This window comes from Lissotriton vulgaris, chromosome 9, assembly GCF_964263255.1.
Source record: "Lissotriton vulgaris chromosome 9, aLisVul1.2, whole genome shotgun sequence".
Classification (NCBI taxonomy): domain Eukaryota; kingdom Metazoa; phylum Chordata; class Amphibia; order Caudata; family Salamandridae; genus Lissotriton; species Lissotriton vulgaris.
The window spans coordinates 1,185,304,000-1,185,331,149 of record NC_141697.1 but is presented as its reverse complement, the minus strand read 5'-3'; the positions used below and the strand labels follow the sequence as shown (position 1 = coordinate 1,185,331,149).

Genomic DNA, 27,150 nt, shown 5'->3' with positions numbered 1-27,150 from the left:
GGTTTAAGAGAACAAAAAGGTTTTTAGCGTCTTCCTAAACCTGAGATGATTCGCTTCCAGTCGGATGGTGTCGGGAAGCTTGTTCCAAAGATTTGCGACCTGTAGTGAGAAACGCCTGCCGCCCATGCGGATTCTCTTTATCATAGGAATCGCCAGTAGATTCCTATTACTGGATCTTACGGTACGGCAGGTATGGTAAGGACAAAACATGGGTTGAATCAAGGCTGGACCATCCTTAGTCATAGCTTTATGTACATTGGTCAAAGCCTTGAACTCAATCCTCTGTTGAACTGGCAACCAGTGTAATTGGCGCACCGCTGTTTTGGCCGAGGTCCTTCGAGGGATGTCCAGTAACATCCATGCCACACAATTTTGTACTGTTTGTAGGATCTTGACGGTCCCCTGTGGGGCCCCTAGGTAGACCACATTGAAGTAGTCAAGGCGTGACCGAATCAGGGCCTGTACTAGAATCCGCCTCGCCTCGAACGGGAGGAGCCTAAGAATTTTCCTAAGTAGCCTAATCAAGGCATAGCAGATGGCTGCTACCTTCCGGGCTTGCTCCAGGAAATTCAGAGCTGGGTCCAGCCACACTCCCAAACTCTTAATTTGCCCCTTTGGGAGGGGGGGGCCTGGCCCAGGCTACCCGGCCACCACACCTCCACTGAGGAGGGTGCATTATATCCCAGTATCATGACCTCTGTTTTTGCTCCATTAAGTTTTAGGAAGGATTCATCCATCCACTCACGGATTTTGCTAAGACAAGAGGAGAGATTGTCGTAGGTTGAATCCTGCCCGGAGAGGGTGATGACCAGTTGGGTGTCATCCGCGTAAGTGACCAGTTGCACCCCCCAGTATGCTATGGTTTTACACTAATATAGTACGGTAAGGCCTAGTAATGTATAGTACTATATGGTCTGTCATTGTGTAGCATGATATGGTATGACTAGGGTATGACCTGGCATTCTACGGTATGGTATGGGATGGCATACTATTGCATAGTATAGTATGGCCTGTTTTTGTGTGGTATTGTTTCTCATTGTATGGTATGGTTTGTCATTTATTGGTATGGTTTGGTCTGTTATTATATTGTTTAGTATGGCTTGTCATTGTATAGTACAGTCTGGTAGGGCTTGTTACTGTATAGTATTGCATGGCATGGCATGGCCTGTCATGGTACAGTATGGCATGGCCTAACATTGGGCAATATAGCATGGCATGTAATTGTATGGTATGGTATGGCTTGCCATAGTCTAGTATGGTTTGATATGACTATGATATGGCCGGTCATTGTATAATATGGTATGGTATGGTAAGGCCCGTCATTGTATAGTATGGCATGCCATTATATAGTATGGTATGGCCTGGCATTTTATAGTATGGCACGGCCTGTCACTGTGTATGGTATGGCTGATCATAGTATAGTATGGTATGGTATGATTTGCCATTGTATAGTATGGTATGGTATACTCTGTTATTGTATAGTATGTTTTGGTATGGCCTGACATTTTATGGTATGGCCTGTAATTACATTGTATGGAATGGTATGCCACTGTATAATATAGTATATGAAAAGATATGGTATTCCATTGTACAGAATGGGACGGTATTGGCCTGTTACTGTATAGGTTGACAGTGCATGGACCTGTGTGATATAATATGGTAAGGTACTGCCTATGATTGTATAGGTAGCAGAGTTTGATATGGTAAGGTGTGGTATGGTATGGCCTGTACTTGAATACTATGGTATAACATGTCCATGTATCCTATGGCATCATCAGTTGTTTTATATTAAGATATGATATAGTATGGTATGTCCTGTCGTTGTATAGTATAGCATGGTAAAGCCTGTCTTTGTATTGTTTGGTATGGTCTGTAATAGTATGGTTATGTTATGTTATGTTATGTTAAATAAACTTATTGAGCGCAACTAACACCATTAGGTTCCTTGGCGCTTTGCTGAGGGAGCTGGGAAGAGAAACATAAAATAGCAGCTAATTATAAGACTCAGTGAAGAGGAATGTTTTAAGGGAGGATCTAAACTTAGGGTAAGGAGAAGACAGCCTAAGAGGGAGGGGTAGGGAGTTCCAAAAAGACTGGGCTAAAAAAGAAAACCTAAGGCCACCGTGTTTCTTCCTCTTGAATCTGGGAACTGATAACAGGGCCATCTGGGATGATCGGAGGGTGCGAAGAGGGGCATACGGATGGAGCAGGGAAGAGATGAAAAGAGGGCAGTGCCCAGCAAGAGATTTAGAGATAATGCAGCCAAGCCTAAATTTGCAACAAGCAGTTACCGGAAGCCAGTGGAGACTTTTTAAAAGGGGGCGAACATGTTGATCTTTGGGTTGATGGTGAATCAGGAGGGCGGCCTGATTTTGGATCAACTGGAGTCTCCTAAGTTGATAAGCAGGAATGCCTACATATAGTGCATTTGCGTAGTCAAGCCTAGACATGACTAACGCAAGCAGAGCCAAAATAAGGGCATCAGTGGTAAGTAGGCGAGAGATTTTACGTATTTTCCTGAGTTGGAAATGGCTTGAGGATACTACGGCGCTGATCTGGGGTGTCATCGAAAGGTCGCTACTAATGACAACTCCCAGACTTTTGGCTAATTTGACAGGGCATGGGGGACTGCCAAGACTAGTGGGCCAGAAGGAGGGGTGCCAGGGAATGGAGGGTCCCCCGACAAGAACCAGCTCGGTCTTGACGGGGTTGAGCTTCAGGTGGTTTGAGCCCATCCAATTACTGATGAAACAGAGGGTGTTTTGGAAAGTGGAGATAGATTCATCAGAGGAGTCGATGGTAAAGACCAATTGAATGTCATCCGCGGTGACATTAAAACTATGGAGGGAACGGATTAACGGGGCCAGGTACAAATTAAAAAGGAGGGGGGATAGGGAAGAGCCCTGTGGGACACCAAAGGTCAGCTCGACTTGGGTAGCAGAGAACTGGGACAGCCTGACTGCTTGATGGCGTTGAGTCAAGAAAGACCGAACCCAGTCCAGGGCGGTGCCCTGGATGCCAGCCTCTCTGACACGGTCGACCAAAATGTCATGGTCGACCGTGTCAAAGGCGGCCGACAGATCCAGAAGGACCAGGGCTTGACAGGTATTAGAGTCAGCCCCCCTGCGCAATTCATCCATCACAGAAAGAATAACTGCTTCTGTGGAATGCGCAGGTCTGAACCCAGCCTGCTGGGGGTCCAAAACAAACGAGTCTTCCACAAAGGAACTAAGGGTTTGGGTGACGTGTGACTCCAGAACTTTGCTGAGGAAGGGAAGGAGGGAAATTGGTCGATAGTTACTCATGATGGACGGGTCTGCCGACGGTTTTTTCACAATGGCAACCACCTCGGCCCGTTTGAAGGATCCAGGAACCGCCCCGGTAGTCAAAGAATTGTTTAAGAGAGCCAGGGGAGGTTCAGGACAGGAGGTGAAGGCTTCCCGAAGGGCCGAGGGGGGGCAGCAGTCGCTGGGGGGGCCAGAGGAAACTTTATGCAAGAGTGAAAGAAAATTGACCTTTGAGATAAGGGGAATCTGGGTCAAGGTGTAAGTGTTGGGGTGGCAGGGGGCATTAGGCGGGGGGGACAGGAGAGGCTAGGGGAGAAATGATAGTTTTAATCTTGATGATCTTATCCACAAAAAATTGGTTCAAGGAGTCGCACAAGGATTGGGAAGGAAGAGGAGCAATGGTAACTCTCGCCGGGTTTGACAATTCCTCGACAATTGAGAATATGTCCTTGGACTTGGACTTGTTGGAAGAGTCCAATATTTTACTAGAGAAATAGCGAGATTTAGAGAGTTATTGCGGACTTATACTCTCTCAGCCGAGAGGAGAAAAGCTCTTTAGTCTCGGGGGAGTATCCCCGACGCCAGCGCCTTTCTGCCTGACGGAGACTGAGTTTTAATGATCTGAGTTCCTCGGTAAACCACCGTTGGGCGTCATGGCTGCGCCTTGTCTTGACTGATTTCAAAGGAGCTACCGAGTTAGCAGCGGAGATAAGCCAGTGAATAAGGTTCTCTGACTGAGAATCAATGGAAGTAGTAGGTCTCGTAATGAGTGGGGCAGAAGAACTGAGAAGGGAGGTGAATTTGTTGAGATCAGCCGTGTTCCAGTTACGAGCCAGAAAGTTGGATTCTCGAACCATAGTGGCGGGGGAGGGTCTGGCTAAAGTAAAAGTGATTAAAAAGTGGTCTGACCAAAGACAAGGGAGAATGAGAGGTGCAGAGATGTCTAAGGAAGAGGTCCAAACCTGCTCCAAAATATGGACTTTAACATGCGTGGGTGAGTGTATATGTTGGATACAATTTAAACCCAACATAAGGTCTGAAAAGGCCAATGAGTCAGGGGTTTCATGGGTGTCTGACGGCCAGTAGTTAAAATCACCCAAGACCAGGACGTTAGCGTTGTTAATAGTGAGCTGGGATATAAGGTCGCCAAACTGGACTGAAAAACTAGGCATAGATTGGGGGGGGGCGATAAGTTAAGACACATACGAGTGATGACCCAGGTTGCTCCAATCTGAGAACAAGGCAGTCAGTCATAGGGATACTGGGGGTGGGTACTGGGGAAAAACGAATGGAGTGCCTGATGATGGCAGCAACCCCGCCGCCAGTTTTGCCAGCAGGGCGGTTAGCTTGCAATATGTAGTATCCCGAGGGGATGGCTGCCAGGATATCAGGAGAAGAATCGTCTGTGAGCCAGGTCTCGGTCAGAAACAAGATGTCAGGCTGTTCTGAACCCAGAAGATAGAAAATGTCAGACTGGTGGCTGACCAGAGACCGGGTGTTAAGGTACATCACAGACAGAGGAGGGTTAGGAGCTGTAACTAGTGGAGGAATACAGATCTTGGGACCCAGGGCAGAAGGCCTGGCGGTGGATAATAGGGAGGGAATCTCAGAGAAAGTTTTCCTGGCCGTGAGCAGGCCGAATAGTGCAAGCCTGGGGGAGGACTCAGGAGGGGGGAGTGCAGGATTATGAAATGAGATAAGGGAGGAGCGGGAATAAGTGAGAAAAGAGGCAGAGAGACATGCCCCGTGCCCCGGCCGGCCGCGGACGGGCGCAGACAGGCTTAACTCAGGCGCAACTCCGGCGCGCCTACGTCGCGCCCGCTGCGCTCGTCCGCTGCGCTGACACATGATGGACGTTTAAATAGGGGCGGAACGAGGGTGGAGTGTTAGGGCTACACTGTAGTGAAGGTAAGCCCAAGCAAAGATGGCGCCCGCTACCACTGGGACCCTGCGATGACAGTCAGCCCCCAGCCAGCAGCTCACCTCTGAAAGTGAAAATAGCAGTTAGTTGCCTGCATAACAAAAGGTACAGTCAAAATGTAATTTAAAACGAAGCGAGGCATAAAAACGCTGCCGCTCGCAATCAGCGGGGCGAGGTACAGGCAATACAAGGAGAGGCTCTCACAGCGTCCGCAAGCCGGCCCACTGCCACTGGGCTGCTAGCAAACACTAGGCGAGGAGCGGAACGCGCTCCTAAATAGGGGCGGAACGAGGGTGGAGTGTCAGGGCTACACTGTAGTGAAGGTAAGCCCAAGCAAAGATGGCGCCCGCTACCACTGGGACCCTGCGATGACAGTCAGCCCCCAGCCAGCAGCTCACCTCTGAAAGTGGAAATAGCAGTTAGTTGCCTGCATAACAAAAGGTACAGTCAAAATGTAATTTAAAACGAAGCGTAGCATAAAAACGCGCCGCTCGCAATCAGCGGGGCGAGGCACAGGCAATACAAGGAGGGGCTCTCACAGCGTCCGCAAGCCGGCCCACTGCCACTGGGCTGCTAGCAAACACCTGGTACAAACAAATGGTATGGCCTGACACTGTATAATATAGTATGTCCTTTCATTGTATGGTATGCCCGGTCATTTTCCAGTATGTTATGGTATGGCCTGTCATTGTATGGGATGGCATGACTTGTCATTGTATAGTATGGCATAGTAAAACTTGTTACAAAGCACACATTAAGCAATGGGAAGAAGTGCAACAGGAGCGGTGAAACAAGCAAAAATGTGCTTTACAATATAATGTTCTTTTCACACTAGAATATCCAATCCAACCCGTAAAACTGCAAACAATTTTCTAATATACCCCGTTTGTTGTTTTTTTCCATAAAACATTTTAACCATGCCCAAGGATTTCTATAAATCATGAAAAGTGTACCAAAAAACACTGTGTTACAAACTAAATGAGAGATTACTTAATAGTGTGACCATAAGGTCATTGGCGTATTTTTACTCAACAACCTGTGGCCTGCTGACGTTGCTGTGTAGAGTAGAAGGGGAGAGGTTGAAAAGTAAAAGGGAATAAACATGGGAAACGAGCCGGTGAAAGAAACAGTGTGGAGCAAAACCAGGAGCAAGACACCTAAAACACATACACACGTAAGCAGTACATTTAGAAGAAAAGAAAAAATTGTCAGAGACAGAAAGTGAAAACAGAGAAAGGACACTCCCAAAAAAGAGGAAGATGGTAAGCAATCAGTGGGCTCTAAGCCTCTTATAAGTAAACAAAATGTCTTGCAAACGAAAACTGGGCTGTCTGAGGGAAGAGCTAATGACATACAAAGTTTAAATCTCACTTAAAAAAACTAAGTGATGAATGCAACCATCAGCAATGTAAAATATATATTATTGTGCACATCAAAAAATGACAGGTGGGATGAAACAATTATATGGCAAACAGTGATAAAATAATTCATGAGGTCAGTGATTTTTTTTAAAAAGAAACGTGAACGCATATGGGAACTAAAAGGAGAACTGTCAGACCACTACATGATGCAATTGGGACTAAACCTAATTCATATACCATTCCACTGGTCTCATGGAGAACGCAGGTCACAAAATAACGACAACCTTAAGCTAAACAAGCGTTACAATGCCATAAATGGAGTCCCAGGACGGCCAAGGAAGCCTCAGTTTCATCAGCGCCAGTTCTGTAGGCCAGCGGTAAGGGGAGGTACATGATGGCTGATTCCATCAAGACCATTTAACCGTCCAAAGCAGAAAGCTTGAACCTCGAGACATCAGTCAAATGCCAAGCAGAAGCTACTATGCACATCCAACACTCTTACCCTTGTGCCAACATAGAATTCACCCTGCTACAGACCAGGCATATGATATAACTCAGTCAAGTTACTAATGTACTCAATCAAAATTTCTGAGGTGTTTGCCAAATATTATGGAACCCTATTCAGTACAAAAAAATCAGATCAGGCCACGATGGAAGACGATTTCTTCAGATATTTGAAACTTCAATCCTTATCCTCGAAAGTCAGACATCTCCGGGAATGCAAAATCATGCTACACAAAATATCGGACACAATCACAGTCCTACCAATGTACAAATCCCCGGTTAAAATGGCTTCCCAGAGGAATTCTAAAAAACTGGCAAGGAATACATGGTCTCTATACTATATGCAGCTTTTAAGAAAGCAGAATGCATGGTCTCCTTACAACACTCCGAAAAAGGGATTATCTCCCTTATACCAAATGAGGGGAAAGATAATCTAGAATGTAGTAGCTATCACCGATATTTCTTTAATATAGATATCAAAATCTTAGCTAAAATTATAGCCATCAGACTATGCAAGATTATCCTCTACCTAATAGATGAGCCACAAAAATAGATTCACAAGCCTTGTGATCCTCCTGTAATGACTTGCGAACGCTTACCCAATTGATATGGCAGACCCACGACTACCCAAGAAAATCAGGAATGACTGTGTGGAGTGAGGGTTTCTCTTCAGAACAAAGGGGAGGTTGGGCCTAAGCCAAGATCAAGGTCCAATGGCTGTATCAAAACCCGACTGCGCAGGTAAACTGCATAGGGCTTCTCTTACGCACATTCCCAAGCAGCAGAGGCAAATGTCAGTGATGCCTACTGTTGCTACTGCAATTTCTATTGGCAATTGAACCACTCTCTGCCACAATCTAACTGTCAGATAAAATAGAAGGTATATACTTCGTCCTCGGCTGTACAATCTAACAACAACGTCATAAAGGCCATGCTAATACTCTGGAAACAGACACACAAACAATTGGCAATCAAACTTTACTTTACCTGCACAAAGGAGCACCCAGCTGGAGCAACAAAGTAATTAAGATCGCCAATGCATTTACTGAAATGGATTTCAAAAGGTATATTACTGTGAGACCATACTTACAGTGGATGAATGTATGACTGAGCCATCACGTGTCACATCCAGCGTGCAAATGGTATAGAAAATCAATGATCGTCTAACATTATTTCATCTGATCTGGTCCCTTTCTAAAGATTACAAAAACACCATATATGCCGCACCTGCTCTCACATAGGCTGACAAACCAAAATACACTGCACTACTACAACGAATGCATTGCCAAACATCTGCCAAACTACTGATCAGTTTCTTCAGAACCCCTTGAATGCTACAAGGAATTCAGAATGACTACCCCACCTTGATTCTTGATCTTTCCTCTGTTTCACTGACCTGGTACTCAATGAACCCAAGACACTACAAAAGTTGACACGTACACAAAGCTCCTGACATTCTCTCAAACACACCAGACTCCGTATTTTACCCGCTCACCAATATTTGTGCAGAGTAATATTCCCGAAGGCTACCATCAATTGTATTTACCATCCATCATTACAAACACTCACGCCCACTACTAGCAGCTTTGCACCTTAACGTTCCTACTCCACACCACCTACCAGAAAACTGGCTGATCCACCGAGAGCTATGCTAAGCATAATCTTAATAGTGTTACAACTGTTGGTTCTTGAACTGGAAACATTGTATGATTTATGTAAATTCTCAATTTTAAAAAAATGACTGCAAAATAGGAAATTTAAAATTGGTGGTCAAACTTATGTTGGAGTCTGTGCATTGAACGGAAAAAGTTGTCCATGCCCTGCAAATCTGGGCCCTCTCTTAACCATGCCTACCTTGTGCTATGTCAAGACACTGCATCGACAGCATCCAATAGTAATAGGCAGCATCATTGAATCTGCTTTCCACGACAGCGTTGTGAGTAAGCTGCTCCAGAACCTTGACAGCTTCGTCCTGTCTACCGGCCTTGTGAAAAGCTGCAAAGAGAACCCATTTAGGAGTCAACATTGAAGCTGTTAGTCAAGTAAAATCATAATGTGAATAAAATCTTATGACATGGCTAGGGGAGAGGATGTAGCTTTATGGCTAGAGCGGTCTACGTCAAAGCTGGGGAACCGGGTTTAAGTCTCTGCAACCACGCTCAACATCCTGTGATTCTGGGCAAATCACTTAATCCACCTATGCCGAACAAAAATGAATGTGTCCTCATGTAAAGAAACTAGTGGTCTGTAAAGCGCTCCGATACCAAATATCTTCAGGTCTAGTTTGCGCTATATAAACAATTCTGTAAAAAAAAGATATATAAAAAAAATGGCTTCCCCACCTATGTACTGTAAAAGATGCTCATGTGAACATACTTTGCCATGCACTCCCCAGAACAAAATTCAATCTTGTGGGCGATACAATAAAGATGGCATATTGAGGGAAGGAGAGAAGGTTATAGATCTGGATGTTATGTGCACAGGCAACATTTTGTTAATCCACTGAATACTATAATCCAAAAGTCAAGTCAAGTCAAGCTTTGGATCAGAAAGCAGACCATCATCAACAGAACAGCCTTGTGGATAAAAATCTTTAAGAAATATATATGGGAAGATGGGATTCAAATGTAAGATACCACGTAAAGCTGCAAACTCGCTTCTTCAAAAAATAGTTCATCTCAACAGTTTAAAACTATCGGTCCAACCCCTAAATATTCTAATCATCCCTCCTCTCTGTATAGGTTATGCAGCATGGCCAGTCATAAAGACCTAGCCAAATCTTAAGCGCGCAGCAGGCATAAACTCAGACTGGGTCATCAGAATATTTCTTCTTTTATTTGCAATCGCCAACATACCACACCAACGAAATTGAAGGTAGCACACAAAATGACCAGTTTTAAAGATGGAAAATATGCAGGACTGCATGCCAATGGAGGGCTGTGAGCTCTATAAATTACAACTAGCAATAAAGCACCACCAATTATTACAAGATAAAAGATCATACATTTGATAGATTACAAATACAGCTCTCCAAGATAGGGTACAATCATTGAGTGAAATCATTTTATCAATAACCTTTCAGTCAATGTGAGCCTATGTGAGCCATAGATGAAAATGCACAAAGAATTTTACAGGTCTAAGGTTCTTGCAAGCAGCTTCATCCACAGTATCTTGTAATGTTGCAGATAAGTTGGAAGACTCCACGTTTTTCTTAGAAATTGACAGTATAAACTCTGAAGAGTTTAATTAAAGGCAATGGCCCAGTGGCTACGTCACTTTTTGTAAACTTATACTCCTCAATTCTAATCCCAGTTTGAACACATAAGCAAACATTATGTTATTCTAGGTAAAAATCCCTTGATTTTTCTGTGCCATAAAACTGTATAAAAGCAAAATGTAATGTAAGTGTGCAAACCCACACTTTATGTGCCCAGACTTGATTAACTTACTGACTGCCACTGATGTGCATCACTCTGTTGCTGTCCGATTATGATCACAACATATAAACACATGCTTACATACAAGGATGAAAAGTACCATGATATTGATTATTGATGTCAGGAACATACCACCGGTGCCAACAGGACACATGAGCCTAATCAGATGGGCAAGGTGACGAATGAAAAGTAGCGGAGGACAGGATCTCTTACAGAGAACCAAGATGAGTCATGTACTTTGTACACCAACTCATTATTTTTAGGGCTATTATTAGGACACTCAATTGTGTGGACTACAACTCCTTGATTTCAGAAAGCTAACCACTGAACACGAGGCGAGTGTAAAGCCTGGTTGCATAGCATTTAGTACCAAACATTTCTATAAACTGTTTATTTAGGTAAATAAAGTATTTCTTCATGCAAGAGGGTGCATTCTATATTCAAGAAGGTACTAACTTATGGAGCCATGATTAGAACGCTAGTCAGACAACAGTCACCATCGAAGTGACCAAAGGAAGAGAAGTCATGGCCTAGAGGGAAATAGGAGATTCTCCAACGTGCACTTACCAATGGAGCAGTGGTAGATTTAAGAGCACAATTCACATATGAATTCCTGACATGGGACCGTGTCCAGCCCAGCTGGCTTTTTCATGTTGCTCAATCAGTCTATAGGTAACTAATGGCAGGAGTGACACTCGCCAAACCTTGCAAGGGACATTCTAGTCCCAACAACATTGCATTGACACTCCTTCACCTCTCTGCAGGTTATTCCGGGGTACACCATATTATTCTGGTCAAACAAGTGAGAGAACTGAGCATACTTTCTGATACTGCACTACAGCAGACCAATTATTTGCTCTAAACTCACGTAAGAGATAAGAAAATCACCCAGGCTACAGGTTTTTATGGTGCATACCTAAGGGGTCATCCACCTCACCCTGATAATTCAACATATACTTTTGATGCTGTGTAGCGGGATAATAGGCAGCACATATACCACTTCAGATGTAATTGGAGAGGGGGGGTGTGGCCAGCGCCCAAGGAGGATGGTGGGTTTTCCGTAGCGCTCCCGGTGTCAGGGGCGTGAACAAGGTAGTCGCGATGTCTCGCCAGTGAAAAGGACAACAAAAATGACAATGCGCTCGTTCGAACCCAGATGGTAACCGTTGGAGTGCTTTTCGGCGCGGGAGAGAGCCGTTCTCTGGTTAGAATTCTTCTTTTTCCCAGATGCTCCATGAGGCCCGCCATTTTGGAATCGCCTGCGACCGGATGAGACTCGCTCTCCCTGTAGAGTCCCTTGACTCTGCCCCATTGCGCTTTTAACTCTTTCTACGCTGCGCTGCAAACATCTTGGTTTCAGATTTACTTCACTGTGCATCATATATAAAAACATATTGCCTCATACTTCAAGCTACTACCACGGAGTCTTCCTCCTTTATCAGGAATAATAGCGGCCATTTTGTATCTGCTCAACCCTCTGGTGACGGTTTTTACATGGATTTTGGCGCGCTTCAACCAATATCAAAAGACAAGTGTATATTTTGATTAACCCTGCATATTTCCTTCCTGTTCTCTTTGTCACTATGAATTCAAGTAGGCTATATTATCTGTGGCACTGTTTGCTCTATGGCTTTTGTGTTGTAATATTACGGACATGCAAATTAGCATATATTTGCTATACTGCTTTCTTTATGATCAAGGTCTTTTCCATACACCAATGGCTTTCATTGAATCTCTTCTATGTGTGAACCAGTAACCTTTTTCCTCACACTTGGCTATTGATATTTTCTTTGTATTACATGTTTTTTTTTGTTTCTCCATATATGATACTTCTTACAGGTCATGACTATGCATTACTTCTGTTTTTAATGCCAGTGAAGTTGGAGGTGCTAGTTGTTACTAATGATAGAGGCTCCACTTGCTTAACTCATTTTTGAGGCAATACTATTTTTAGTCATCATATTTATGGGCAGAATGAAATCAGTAAAATCGCTGGTGGTCCCTGCAAATCGCTCATATATTTCTCATGCACACCTTTATACTCAGCATCCCAAAAAGGTGAGTATTTGACCTCTTCTCCAAAAAGTGCCTCTACTTCTTCCTCTACAGTCACCAAGGTATCTACCAAGCGGTAAAAAATACTAACCTTCTCCACCAAAGCAACCTACGTCAGTCTCAATGGATCTTCTTCTAGAAGAAATATGTGTGCTTCGCCCATTAGTGGAGGAGACAAATTTTAAGATACAAGTTTTGACAGATGGCTGGCCAAAAATGGAAGAGAGAAACACTGCAGTTGAACATTGTGTGGATTTCCTGGGCTCGGCTTGCGCTCAGGTTGCAGTCCTTCAATCTCAATTTGCATCTTGTCAGAAGCAGATTGAAAACCTTGAAAATAGAAACAGGAGGAACAACCTACGCATTTATGGTCTGCCGGAAGGTTCAGACCCTAAAGGATTTTTCAAATTGTTCTTGCCAATGTTGGTCAATTTGCCAGAAACCACTGTATTGAACATTCAACGCGCTCACCGGCTAGGCCCTTTCCACTCTTCACCATCTGTTCATCGTAGACCACGAGGTGTCATACTCTATTTTCTCAAGTATACAGATCTTCTCAAAGTGTTGGCTGCTGTCCGGTCCTTGAAGAGGATTTCGTATTCAGAAAATCCACTTTTTTTCCTCACAGGACTAATCAAAGTCTACAGCAGGCAGAAGAAAGTAATTTCTGGCCATGAGACCGGCTCTACGTTCTATTGGTGCATGATTTGTCTTATTTTACCCATGCCTGTTTGAAGTGACTTAACAATAATACTGTTACTAATGAGGACCCGATCAAACTCAAAAGTTTCTTGAACTCACATTGCCCGGAGAAGATGGATATTTCTAAATTGCGTCCCTGACGATTCTCTCTTCATAGTAACTTTTGTACAGCCTTACATATCTACTTCGCTGAGATACTCGTGGAATTAATAGACTATTTACCAGTTTGGTTTTTGGTTCCATTCCATTTATTGTAACTTAATGTTTGCTTTCGAGGTTCATAACTATAATGTTATACTTTTTTTAGCACAATCCTGGGCACACGTATAGAATCAACAGTTAATACATTTGTGTACAATGATGTGGTCGACACCAGTGGTTTTCTGAAGGGATGTTTTATGTGAAGATGTTCATGTGAAAAACAACGCCAGACAAAACTTGTTTCGTCAACAGGTCAATGCCTGTGACTCTTCAGGGCTTAAAACAAGTGGTGCGAGTATTACAAGACCAGTGATAATTCCAACCCGGTTAGCGGGTTATCGAAAGCCAAGTGTGGTTGGCTGGTAATGTGGCAAAAGGAAGAATACGGGCGGGCTCGTCCGTAAGGGAGTGGAAGCTGGCGGTTCAGGGTCCACGTCGTTGCTTGTCTCTCGCCGAAGGAGTATGCTATTTACAATTATGTACAATCTCCATGTACTACACTAGACAAATATAAGACAGAACTCTCCTATGGACAGGATTTGGGTGTTAGCTGGTCCATTATTACCTGAAATAAGATATGGAGTAAAATCAGAAAATCTTTGAGAGCTGCTAATACCAAACGGACACATATATATATATAAATATAAATATAATAGGCTTCTGCTAGCTCCAGTTGCATTGTATAAAAGACATGATGATGTTTTGGATAATTGCTGGTCATGCTCTTCCCCACATGCGGACCTACATCACTTGCTTTTCACATGCCCACTTGTCTGCGATTTTTGGGTAAAAGTGTGGGCCCAAATCCATTTAATTTTTCATTCCAAATTTCCTTTGTCTGCTTCTAATCTATTTCTGGGAAGTTTATCTCCGGTGTGGTCAGAGCACACTTCTAAGACAAAACAAAAAAATGTAGACCTCTTACTGGCAGTTGCATTCCAGCAGATTACTAATAATTGGAAAGACTTCACCAAATTATCTTATTAAGCTTGGTGGTATGCTATTTGCTATAATCACAGATTAGAAACAGCTTTTGTGTACCCTATTACCATGGCAACGAAACGTCTGTACCTATGGTTACCTATTACATCATTCATTGAATCTAGTGCTAGACGCTCCTCTTCTTTAACTCCTGTACAACAAGAAGTTTCCAAATCTCCATGACTTTCTTTTGTTGTGCTTTTCACTTGCAAGATTATTCTTCTCTTGCATCACTCTCTGTACTATGTGATTTGAAATGTTTCTGCTTTTTTTTTTCTTTTCTGTTTTTATTGATTTATTTCTATATTTGTATTAATCATCTTCTTTCAGATAGACAACTTTAATTGTATATACACCTATTTTCCCTTTGTATTTAAAAAGGTGATTCATGTGACTATGTATTGTTATTTTGTTTTTTGTATTGAGATTTGCATTTCCCTTAATAAACTTATTTCTGAACTTTAAAAAAAAAGATGTAATGGGACAGCACTCCGATCCATTCCCTCCTGGAAACTAAAACAGGAAGCGTGGCCATCATTAAACATTGAAAAACCAAAGGGGATGATGGACGGAGTGTTGAACATTGCAAGCACTCACCCCCAGTCAACTGATCTGGGTTTAATCAATCATCATTCTTTAGCTCACTCCGCCACCCCAGTTCAGATATGGCCATATGCAAATCAGTCTGACTCTGTGCCTCATAGGAACAGTCCAGCCAGAACTGCCAAGCCATGTCTTCCCTGGACCGCAAACAAGCATCTTGGGACCGGTTTCTGGCTAATCAGCCATCATCTGCCAGGCTAGCTTGAATCCAGTGGCAAAGTGAGCAAGGGGCCCACGTCTGGGCATACCCTGCCAACTTAGGGCGAACAAAGAAAAACCAAAGGGGATGATGGACGGAGTGTTGAACATTGCACAGCACTCACCCCCAGTCCCTTGCTCACTTTGCCACTGGATTCAATCTAGCCTGGCTGATGACGGCTGTTAGCCAGAAACCGGTCCCAGGATGCTTGTTTCCGGTCCAGGAAATACATAGCTTGGCAATTCGAGCTGGACTGTTCCCATGAGGCACAGGGTCGACTGATTTGCATATAGTTGTTTCTGAATTGAGGTGGCAAAGTGAGCTAAAGAATGATGATGGATTCAACCCAGATCTGTGACTGGGGGTGAGTGTCTGAAAAAAGTTTCAGCGCTCCGTCCATCATCTCATCTCATTACTTCTGGATGAAAGAAACCATTTCTGCCTTAATGGGGCCAAAGCCGTGTTCCTGGTACAGGGAGATGTTAAGGACCTAACTACGCACCCACATAAGCAGATCAATTCAGGTACTGAAAGCACAGCCTTTAAATCATGCATAAATTCACACTCCCAAACAAGTACAGTGATCTAAAGTATCAACTTCATTTATTAATTGTTTCAAACATCACACTTGCAACGGTCTCCTCCTTCCCCTACGACCTGGTGCCACTCACCTGCTAAACTAATAACATACCATGCCCCCCTTATCTTAGGGAACAATTTTTCACAACATCCAGGCGTATTATTCTGTTTTCAAATTCAAAAACTCAATCAGTTCGAAAGGAGACGGCACATGGACCAGAAACAGAGCATCTCACCTTTCTGGGCTTCCTCAAACCGGTCATTCTCTGCCAACCACTGCGCATAGGGCACATAGACATCATCTTTAAACTCTGGATGCTTCTCCACTAAGGTGAAGGCCTGCAAGAGGAGATATTCGTGTTAATCATGTAAACACTACAGCATAACACACACACTTGCATTTCACGAAGAATAATAGATTAGTCTGCCCTACCTAGATTTGTTAGTGTAGTCCTCCTACAGGTTGGTGCTTTCTCTTGACATAATAACAAATACCCAATAATTTTAGTCAATCTGGAACTAACTGATGGTGTAGTTCTTTTTCCAAAAGTACATGAATGGTCAGTATGGGAAAATGTATTTGAGACCAGTATAAAAGAAATTAAACTTCAAAAGTCGTGTAAGGATCTAAATGTATTTCGTTGCATGAATATTCATCTTGCAAGTCTCATTAAATGCTCTTCGTGTTATCAATGGCCTACTCTACTTCCATTTGCTGCTTCTCCAGTGTTGCCGACCAGGTTCTTCATCATGGTTCACCCTACTGCTAACCTCATCTTTGGGGTGTGTTTCCGCGATCATGTTACGCCAGCCTTGGAAACTCTTCTCTGGCTTCCCTAGTCTTACTGGCACACATGTAGGTGAAGCAGTCCAACAGGATGGTGGGCCATTACTCCGCATATCTCTGCTCAGCAGGACATCATTCATAGGTTTTGGTGCAATGGGTAGGGTCAAGCTCGTTCTCAAAATTGTCTTCTCCCTAGTACGTGCCAATGGCCAAGATCTGCGCCTCTGAAACTTCATGCTGTTTATTTTCTTTATACTATGGGACTGTAACAGGTATTTGTTATGGTTCGCACTGCTACACAACAAACTTCAAGTACAAAAAAGGCGATGTGAAAAAGCGTTGTGTATATGCTGACCAAAGACCCGACCAGGGTATAGACACTTGGAAAAGACAAAGGTCAGGTGCGTTATTTCACTGGGGCACCGTATCCGCAAGTACAACGGTAACAAAGTCAAGTTAAAATAGGAATTTATGAACCAATCAATGATGCAGACAAGATTCGCAGCAGCCTCAATTTTCTCCGTTGCTCTTGATTTCATTATACTTACATAGGTACAAGATATAACAAATGTGACAGCACTGCAAATGACGCAGGGTATGGTTAAGGCGCATTATATGCAAAGTGAAGATTACAGAACTGTCCCTTGTTTCCTAGCAGTGATACTACAATAGAATATTTAAGACAATTCACAGATATTCTTTTAGAGCGTCAACCAAAAGAAATCAATGGATTTATTTTGACGTTTAAACCCAATATCGAGGTCTCATCAGGACCAGTCATCAGGCTACCATTAGCATCTAACTAGTGAGGCCTTCGGCGGTCTGTGTGTCCATGTGCTTTTCAACTAAGTGATAGGGTATGGTAACTATTTAGAGTGAAAGTTGTGCATTTCACAGGCCACAACACTATTCTTATTGGTTTTTAGGAGGACACTGTTCTTCCTAACAATTAGTTTGTGTCAGTATTTTATGTACAGGTAAGGTTCTAGAGTGAATCTGTATTTTAGACAGAAATCAGACAAAGTTAAACTGTAAAAGGTTTTCTACGGTGCAGCTCTGGTGCACCTCCAATGACCCTACCCTGTAACTGGAACTACCATTTTGTAATGCATGCATATATTGTTACAGGTGATACCATCTGAATCACAAACAGTCTCCATGAACTCCGAACGTAAACTCAAACAACTCAAAAATACTTATGTGGAAGAGAAGAACTTATTTTGCTTGGAAGGGAGAGGATTATATCCGGTGATGACTAGATGATTTGGTTTCTTATGAAGGGAAACAAAGGCCGGCTCCAGGCTTGTATCTCTCCTATGACACACCAGCACTCTCCTTAGCCTGGTGAGGAGGCAGTTGGCACTCTACCATGGATGAGGAAGGCCGTTTTTAGTGCAATACAGAAAGCACATTAACCACCTCCAGTGGGGCTCTTGGATGCTGGCCAGTAGGGTCACCAGGAGGAGGCCACCTAGTCCCCAACTATAGCTGCATTCTCCCACTGACCCTCCCCCTTCAATCCTCTCTCGCCCCACCTTTGCTCCATCACCTTGTCTGCTAGGCAAAGAAAAGTACACTTTAAAATCAGAAAAAAAAGAAACAGGGATTTGGCTGCCTTCTCAAGTCTACAGGAAGATGTAGGGCTGTAGGGTAAGAACCCAGAAGAAATTGTGAGATCATTGCTTTAAGTTGGATGAAAAAACTTGGGGGTCCCAAAATGGGGCTTGGCCGAGGAAATGCAACTGGGAAACCTTTAGAAGAGGTGTGGCCTATGTAATTATGGGCGTGGCCTAAAGCAAGCAAAGTAGCATGTTGTGCTTGAGCGTCCGTGCATCCGAACACATGTAGGTATTTATGGTATTTTCAAAGCCTGTGCTCACCGGAAGCTACCTTGGCACTAAGAGTATCATGTCTAAGGCAACTAATTCAAAGGCCATTCATCGGTCCACCCATCCAAATACTGGTTATAATGAAGAAAAAGTCAATACTGATTCACTCCTACGCAGACGGGAACAGTATTCCAGACACAGAGCACCCCGTCACCAATACATCATCAACAAACACATACAACAAGGCAGGCCTATTGGCTTTACCAATGCCTGTTTTTTTTATTGTCCCCTTCATGTCACTTTCCAGTGGGTGCCCCTTCAAAAAATCATTTCCTGAGATACATTTATGACATGGGGTACAGGGTTGCACTGGGCTATAGGACAATCAGGGCTGGTTTGACAGTGTGTGGGCTGTTTTTTTGGCTGTTTGTGGGCCCAGTTAATGGTCTGCGGGGTCGGTTTTTATTACTTTTAATTTCCCTGACATTACCACAAACATTGCCTACCCCAAGCACAAAAGGATGCAGTCTCCAGTACCGTGCAAACCACCTATACAGCTTATGTTTACAACTTCAAAACTGCCCCGAATTGAAGACGTGGGCCACATTGTTTTTAAGCTATCTTATGCACTAATGATGCCACTTTAGTTTTGGTGCATAGGCCAATTTTGTATCTCAGTCGGACCCTGTGGGCCACGGATGCTAACCCACCGAAGGAAAGGCTCAGACGAGGCTTGAACCACCCACACAGTGAGACAATGCCCTGCTCCCGGCTGGGGGAGGATTCATGTTCCTTCTAATCATACTAGACCGGTCTGTAAACTCAGGCACAGACTGCTGGGGCACCGTGGCCTTGAACCCGCAGCCAAGGTCCCCTGGACGGCCGTGAAACACCCTAGGTTGTGGAGGAGAGACTGGACTTCTGCTCTGTCCCTCTCTATGTGGTATCCCGATGTATCCCTTCGGCCTGTGGAGGAATGAAGGAAAGAGATGGGTACGACTCTCACGCAGACAAGCTCGGTTCATCTGTATGTCGGCGACATTCAGGAAGGGGGAGCCAACAAACAAAGAGGGCCGATGCTTAATGCTGTAGAGACAGACTCCCTGGATTAGAACTGAAGGACCCTCCTTCGTCCACAAACACCACCTTACCACCTCCTGGGTTTGCTTTCCCTAGCACACAAGCCAGCACAAGGCGTGTGGTTTACTGAGAGTCACAGCTCGGCCTTAATTCCCAAATACGATCAGTGGAGCTTATGTTCACAACATTGCATTTGCGTCATGAGAGGGGTGGGGGTGGGGGTTACAGGTCCGTCCGGGGGCCGCCAGATGCGGCTGCTGTGGGTGGTGCGCAGCGCGGCGGCCGCCTCTGTCACTCCGATACCGCCCCCTACTGGTGGCCTGTAGACAGACTGGTCGATTTGCATTCTTACGCCGCACCTGTGGTGCAAACTTCCACTCAACCTACGCCGCGTCACTCGACTCCTTTCTAAAGGGCCATAAAACAATATCATTTCACTCCATTTAGCTCCGCGAGTCTGGGTTCCCGCGCTAGAAGCACTTTTCGCCGTGGTGTGTTGGCACTAAGAAGCTTTTATTGGACACAGACTGGCGAAACAGTGGCACCCAGTGGCCAGTCAGAATATAGCACTGACTGACATTTTGGTACCGAATGGCTCAAGTGTGTAGTTCTGTTGGGAGTGTGACTGATGGCGTCTGGCGCAACTGTGAGATGGGACGCAGGAATGGAGGAGACCCGAGGCTGAGCCCAGAGTAAGAAAGAGAAGGCCAGGCTTATAGGCGCAGCGCAGGAAATGGAAACCAATACCCTGGAATTCCACACATTGGTGGTCAAGTGGCAGCAGGAGATACGCATAGAGAGTCGTGAGGGTCGGAGGCAAGAGGATTGAAATCTGAAAGAAAACTTGCACATTATAATAAAAAAAATTAAAAAAAGCTTAAAAGCTTAAAAAAAAGCTCTGCCCAATAATTCACAACAAGGATACATTCCATAGTAATTCGGGACTTTCTTATCTTATTGACCATAAACAGGCTGCATTTTAAAATATCTTACAAGTTAAGACACGTTCTGCCCAGGTCGTTGTATACCCAGGGAGTTTCAAGATATAATAACAGTAGGTTAACGGGTGGATAATGTACTTGCAGGAAGAATCTGTTTCCAGTCTAATCGCCACCATAAACTAGCAAAGGGGGTTAATGTGCCTACTGCAAAGCACGGTGTTCAACGTGCAAGTCACATATTTGTAATTTCTACAGACAGCTCTGTGGGTTACTGCTTTGCTGCAGAGATCCTGTCAAACTGTGATGATGCCATGAGGGGTTTAAAGAGCCATTCCAAAACAGAGAAAACAACTAGTGCCACCGGATAGGCTTATTATGGGAGGTGCCAAAGATAGTCCATATTTAGTCGAACGGGTGGGCGGAATGTGGGAAAGAGTGGTAAGCCAGTCCTCCAATCCCCCCCCCCCCCCCCAGTTACTCCTCCGTGGTCCCTTAAACCAGTCTGGGATATTAATAAAGACAGGTGTACGGTTAAATGAAGAGAAGACGGTTGGCAGACAGTACGAGATTTATATCTCAATTGCAATTATCTGACACCTGAAGAATCCAAGGAAATGTATGCTGTTGGACCTGGCCAGATCCCACATCATGCACGCCTGACACATACTGCCAGGGAGATGTGGACTGCCTTCCCCAAGGCCCCCGAGAAATAAAAGGGATGACAGATATCCTGGTCTTAGCAGGCAGCTAATCACACATCTGTATTCAGAACTAACACATGCCAGGGGAGGAGGCACACATTTAACTAGGGAGGTGGTCGTGGACGTGCCCTGAGAACAGACAATGCAACAAGGTGTGCTTCAAGCTAGTCCAACTACATTTTTTCTATCCCGGCATGAATCACTCCTAGGAAGGCAGCAATGAACAACCCCGACAGAACATTTGCCTGCAGCAGATGTGCGGCGGAGAGAGCAGTTTTCCAGCATATGGTGTGATATGTCAAACAATTGTAGATTTCTGGGAAAAAGAAGTAAACGGCTCTTATTCCGTTATGGGCTTGACCCCTCCTAAATAAATTGACAAAGAGACTGGCACTGCATGGTACTGTCCTCGCCAAACAACGCACATCCATCCACTGGGTGAACCTTAAGGTCCCCAGATTGAACTTTGGAGGAATGACTTAGTTACACTGTTCCGTGGGCTACACACAGCTACCCCTGTAGCTATCCGTTTTGGTCCTGCGGGAGAGAAGACTAGGCCCATTGCTTCTACTGAGGGGGTACACTAGGGTTGCATTTTGGCCCCATTTTAATTTATTTATTGTTTTTGAAAATATTTTTATTTTTGCATATTAAAATAGCCCAGACAATATATATACATTCAGGTACTCCTCATTACATTTGGTGTGTTTGGTAGATCTACAGATAAAGGTGTCTATCTTCAGTTGTCTTTGCACAGTCCTAGATACACATAGAATATAGTGCATGCACATCACACTGTAACGTTGTTAAACCTTCATTACGATACTTCTGGGTCTTGGAGTATGATTGGTAAAGTGCATATCGCTCCCCTGTGTGTGTTCCACCCTTCCCATAGTCTTATCCACTTTTTCGGACCCCCATTTTTATTTTTAACCCCTTCGATGCTGATGACGAGCTCAGCTCGTCATCAGCCACGGTGGTCGTGTGCTGATGACGAGCTGAGCTCGTCATGTAATGCGGCTTTTGGAAAAAAGCCGCGTAGCGCAAAAATAACCCCGGCACGCATTTGGTTAATATACACAAACGGACTGGAACAATTTTTGTTAAAACAGAAATTGGACTTCCCGAGCATAGAAGGCAAACAGGTCCCATTACTGTCTTACGCAGACAATACTGTCTTGATGACCTTAACGGCCAATAGCCTCCAAAAATATTTGAATGTGTTTACTGAATATTTGTTGGCATTGGATCTAAAGTTACATTTTTGCAAATCATTTATTATGGTATGCAGCCCCAACCAAACAAATTTGTAGTAAGGGAAAAAGTTATTGGAAAAGTGTCACATTTTACCTACTTGGGGAATGTTAGGGAACACCTAGTTGTGGCTAGGATTCAACAAACTAGCAGAACAATAGAGGGGCTTTTCCGCTTTGCTTGTATGCTAGGACATAAGCCGGTAACTGAAATGATAACTTTATTTAAACTAAAATGTTTATCGGTAGCCACTTTTGGAGCAGGAGTATGGGTTACCATAAAAGTACCAGGATTCAGATTTTAGAGAATACATTTTAAAAAAGATTATTGATGATTCCCCGCAGTTCTCCAACACGTTTTTGCCACTCTGAAGTAGGTTTGGATTTTGTGAAAGATGGGATAAATATTGCCCCATTGACTTTATGGGGTAAAAGTTGAACGTCAGAGGACCTATTATTTTCAAGGAGTATCCTTAGAGACTGCATGAATCTTGATAACGCAATGTCACTCCCCTGGCTTCGTTGTGTTAAGGATACTTTTTATAAAATAGGCTTGGAAAACTATTACAGTAATCCAGATAGTATCCAATCAAATATGAAACCGGTTCTTAAAAAAGCATTCCGACCTGAACTATGTATGTCTAATCAGGGTAATGGAACACCAGATTGTGAATCTCACAGGCAACCACAATTTTACTTGTCTTTTACCATGCATGTTCTCTCGCGTTTCCTTATGACTAGATTTCGTCTTTGCACATTGCACTTTCTTGTGGCTTTTCCTAAACAGGTGGGTTGGTGTGAGAGCCTAACGCCCTGTCCTTGTAATAATTTAGTCCATCAAAGTACAATGCATTTCATGTTGTTTTGCACACTTTATAAAGACCCACTGTATGTTTTATCAAGCCTGTTTTAAAGGAAATTAGTCCCTGCTCTTACCAGGAGGGTTGTAATTATTTGCAGTCGCTATCTACTGCTGTTATTTGCAGTGCTGTGCTTAACTTCATCAGAATTGCTTTTCCAATCAGGAAACGCTATGAATCCTAAAATGAATTTAAGTTTTTAGAGATTTTAGGGGTTTTTAATATTTTGTGTAAATGTGTTGCGGAATGGTAGGTGCTTCTTTTCCCTTTGCACTAAATTTTCCTAAGCATTTTTTATCCTATTACTTAATGTATGTATGTAAACTTTTATGGTTCTGATGGAGCAGATTTCATCTGCAGTCAGGCATTGTTTTATTTTTTGTGCTTCAGACAGACTGCATTTAAATTGCCACGCACCTTTTGGTGCAAGTTAAAACCAAAGGCACATGAAAAATATAAAAGTGACACCTAGTCTTTCTGAAATGCTTTTGCTGAATTAACATGTGTTTTTGCAATGTAGAGAAAAGTGGCCTTTTTTAGCTTTGAAGATTAATAGAATATGTTTCTCTCTTCCCAGCTCATCCCATGCAATCTACATTCACTATTTCTGTCTTAATAGACTTTGACTTGTTGCATATTTTGATAAGTATTTTCAGTTAATAACATCTCTTTTTCTATGTTGCACATTGCACCTTTATTTTGCATGTTGTCATAAATAATAGAAAAGCTGCTTTACACTAGTAGCTTGGCTAGGTAAACATTTATACATGACATTAATATTATCTTTTTTGTTTGTTTTATTTTGGGGCCTACCATTAAATGGCTGCCTGTGAAACCATGAAAAGCTATGGCTTGCTTTGAATGAGAAGGGAGCATGCGCAGACTGTGGCAGCTTTCCTCATGCCAAGAAGTCAAGAACACCTTGAACTGTACATCCTTGTGATTCTGCCAAATGTACCAGTGTTAGTTAAAAGTGTCCATCTGACTGCGCTTTGGCAGGAAGGAAGGAAGACTATTGAAAATTTTCCCTAGCAATTGTTGCAAACTTATAAAATGTATTTATTATGTATGCTTCATTTGTTAAAAACTGGCATGGTCAGGTTTTTAGAATGCGTCAGGGTGATGAGAACTCATGCCATCATGATTGACCAATCAACGTACAGGTTTTCCTGAAATGCAACATTTTGTGTAGTCTGCCAAAATTTTGTGTATAAAAACTGACAGGGGCTGGCTTTCTCAGCTCAGCTGGCTTCTAGGCTCATTAGGGGGTGTGTGAGCTCTTGAAGAGAAGGAACAGATTAGGCCAGACAGCCTATGGGTTAGGTACGAGATCGTCACGGGTGCTGCATGGGCGTCCGAGGAGAGTCAGGGGGAGGTTTCTTGCTTCCACGTCATATCTTGGCCACATTCCTTTGAGGTCTTGTGAAGGGCGGGCTATCTCACTCCCTGCTTGCTCTTTAGACACAGACAGATGCAGAAGAACAGCTGATTAAATAGAATTAGATGCTAAACTTCAAGTTATGCTTAGACAAATTAATTAGGTCTGAAAAGATTTATTTGACTTATGCATTTATTTCTCTTAATGGGAGATTTTTGCAAACTATTTGATTTTTGATTAGCCTTGCAAGACTATTTTTTCTTAGAAACTCCTTAAGAATTTTGAATGACATTTTGCGCCACATTTTCTATCCTATATGTAATGGTTATATGCAGACTGTAAAATGTTCTGTATTAATGCTATTTTTTCTGTTTTCCAAATTCTGTAACCTGATTGATATTTTACTAATGAATAAAGGGTCAGAGAAAACTTAACTTTTGACTAGAAAATAAAACCCTTTAAATACTCAACAACTCTCTTTATTGGCTTAAAATAATAATTGCATTTTTGACTGTTCATGATTATTAAAGTCTCCTGAAGGTAATACATGGTGTGAAGGGCCCAACACCTTTTGAGCGGTAAATTAGAGGTAGCATGAGGGTTTTGCATTGAGAAATTACCAGAAGAAATTACCGCTCCATCAGTTTTTGGTAATCAGAGGATGGTTATTATTGATTAGTTTGGTGATTAATGATTATTGATTTCACCATCAACTACTCAACTAATGGATCATTGACCTTAAGAGGGAAATAAAATAATTGCCCAAGTTAGATAAATGTCCAAGTCCTGATTCCTGACTCCAATGCTCAGAACCTGAAGACTGGCAAAGCAGTACTGAAAGGTGATGCAAGATGTGGTGTGAGTATAAATAGGGTTGTGAAATGTTGTTAATATGCTAGCATATGTATGTATTTTTGAAGTGTTGAAAATAGTAAGGATTTTTACTGTTGTTGACATTTTGCTCATTTTGAATTGATGGTGTTATTGATTATATTGGTAATTTCATAGGACATAATTTTTGGTTATTGATTACATGTTTTAACTCTTAATGTAAGTAAGGGTCTTCTTCTATGTTGTCTGGAACACGCAGGTATGCACACCTGTGGAATCCCGGGAAGGAATAGGGGGTGGTAAATGGAAGCCACACTGCACTGAGGTTACTTGTCTGTTGGAATAACACTGAGAAGCTAGGTAGGGCTGGCAGTGTTAAATTAGGGACTATTTTCTGTGTGAGTGATTTATAGCAAAGAGTTCGCTGGTGAAACTTTAGTCTGATATCACCTAGAAAGGGTCACACTAAAGGAGTAGCAGGTTCTTCTGAGCTTGATTGCAGCAAAAGGGTTCGCTGGTGAAACTTGGGCCTAAGATATATCCTGAAGGATAAGTCCAAAGGAGTAGCAGGTTCTTCTGAGCTTGTGTGAAGGGTAAGCGGAAGGGATTTACCTGTAGTGTTTGAAGAGTAAACGGAAGGTCTTACTTTGTGAAGGGTAAGCGGAATGTGTTACTCGCAGTGAATATAAATCTATCCTTTATTTAGCACAATAGACAGAGTAGCGAATGTATTTATGTTGTTACTAACAGAATTATTGATTAAGAGAAATATTGCAGTAAGATTTTGTGGAGGGTCAGTAGTAGGAGTAGAACTGACTGAAATTGAGACTGACAGCTTTGGAAAAAAAGAAATTGCATTGAACTATTGCAAAAATGAAATTGTTTGAAGGCTTAAAGAAGCTGTTAGGAGGTAAAGTGAAAAATTAGTTTTTTATTGATGATGCTCCTGAAGGAACACCTGTGCATTTTATGTCTACCAATTTGGGACAAAATACATGTATGTGGGTTCACCAATGGTGCAAGATTACTGAAAAAGAGGGTGCTTTGAGGTTTCCAAAAGATGGTACTTTTGAATTGCAAATTATTGACAAAGTAAGGGAAGTGTTATGTGAAATAAAGACACCATCTAAAGCTGCACAATTTGAGGCCTTAAGCTTGTGGGAAAAGACAGCAAGAGAGAAAGCAAGTGAGGATAAAAAGGTAAAGCACCAAATGCAGGAGAAGAGAATTAATGATGATAAAGAGCTTCAAATAAATAATGATTCAGGGGATGAAATAATGGATGCATTGTTAACTGAGTGTCCACCACTTTATGTGGTTCCCTTTAAAAACGCTGAAAATAGTGCACCAGTAAGCACTACAGTGGCTACTGCTTCTGTTAAACAGAGAGAAATACAGACTGAGAAAAATGTGCAGACATTTTATATTGACCCATTACCTGTTGATTCAGCACTGTCAGTAATACCTCCAGGTGTTACTGCTTCAAATGTGCCTGATTCAGTCCAAGAATTGCTAACTGCAGATACACAGATAATGCCTATAAAAATTATGACTGTCCCAATTAATATGGTCCCTACTGAAAAGGTTCAAAGAGCTGCAGAAGGAGTGATTATGGCAGAGTTTATTTCAGAAACTCAAAATTCACAGGTTATTGAACAGA

General features: G+C 42.9%; 1 protein-coding gene across 1 annotated transcript in view; it reads right to left on the bottom strand.

Moving 5' to 3' along the window:
• Nucleotides 1-27,150, bottom strand: part of IFT122 (intraflagellar transport 122) — a 283,966-nt gene that overhangs the window by 70,369 nt on the left and 186,447 nt on the right. The window contains exons 20-21 of the mRNA XM_086939241.1: nt 16,067-16,169; nt 8,928-9,068 (exon numbers count right to left, since the gene is read on the bottom strand). Coding sequence (XP_086795367.1) covers nt 8,928-9,068; nt 16,067-16,169 — 244 coding nt within the window. The remainder of the gene's footprint in view (nt 1-8,927; nt 9,069-16,066; nt 16,170-27,150) is intronic.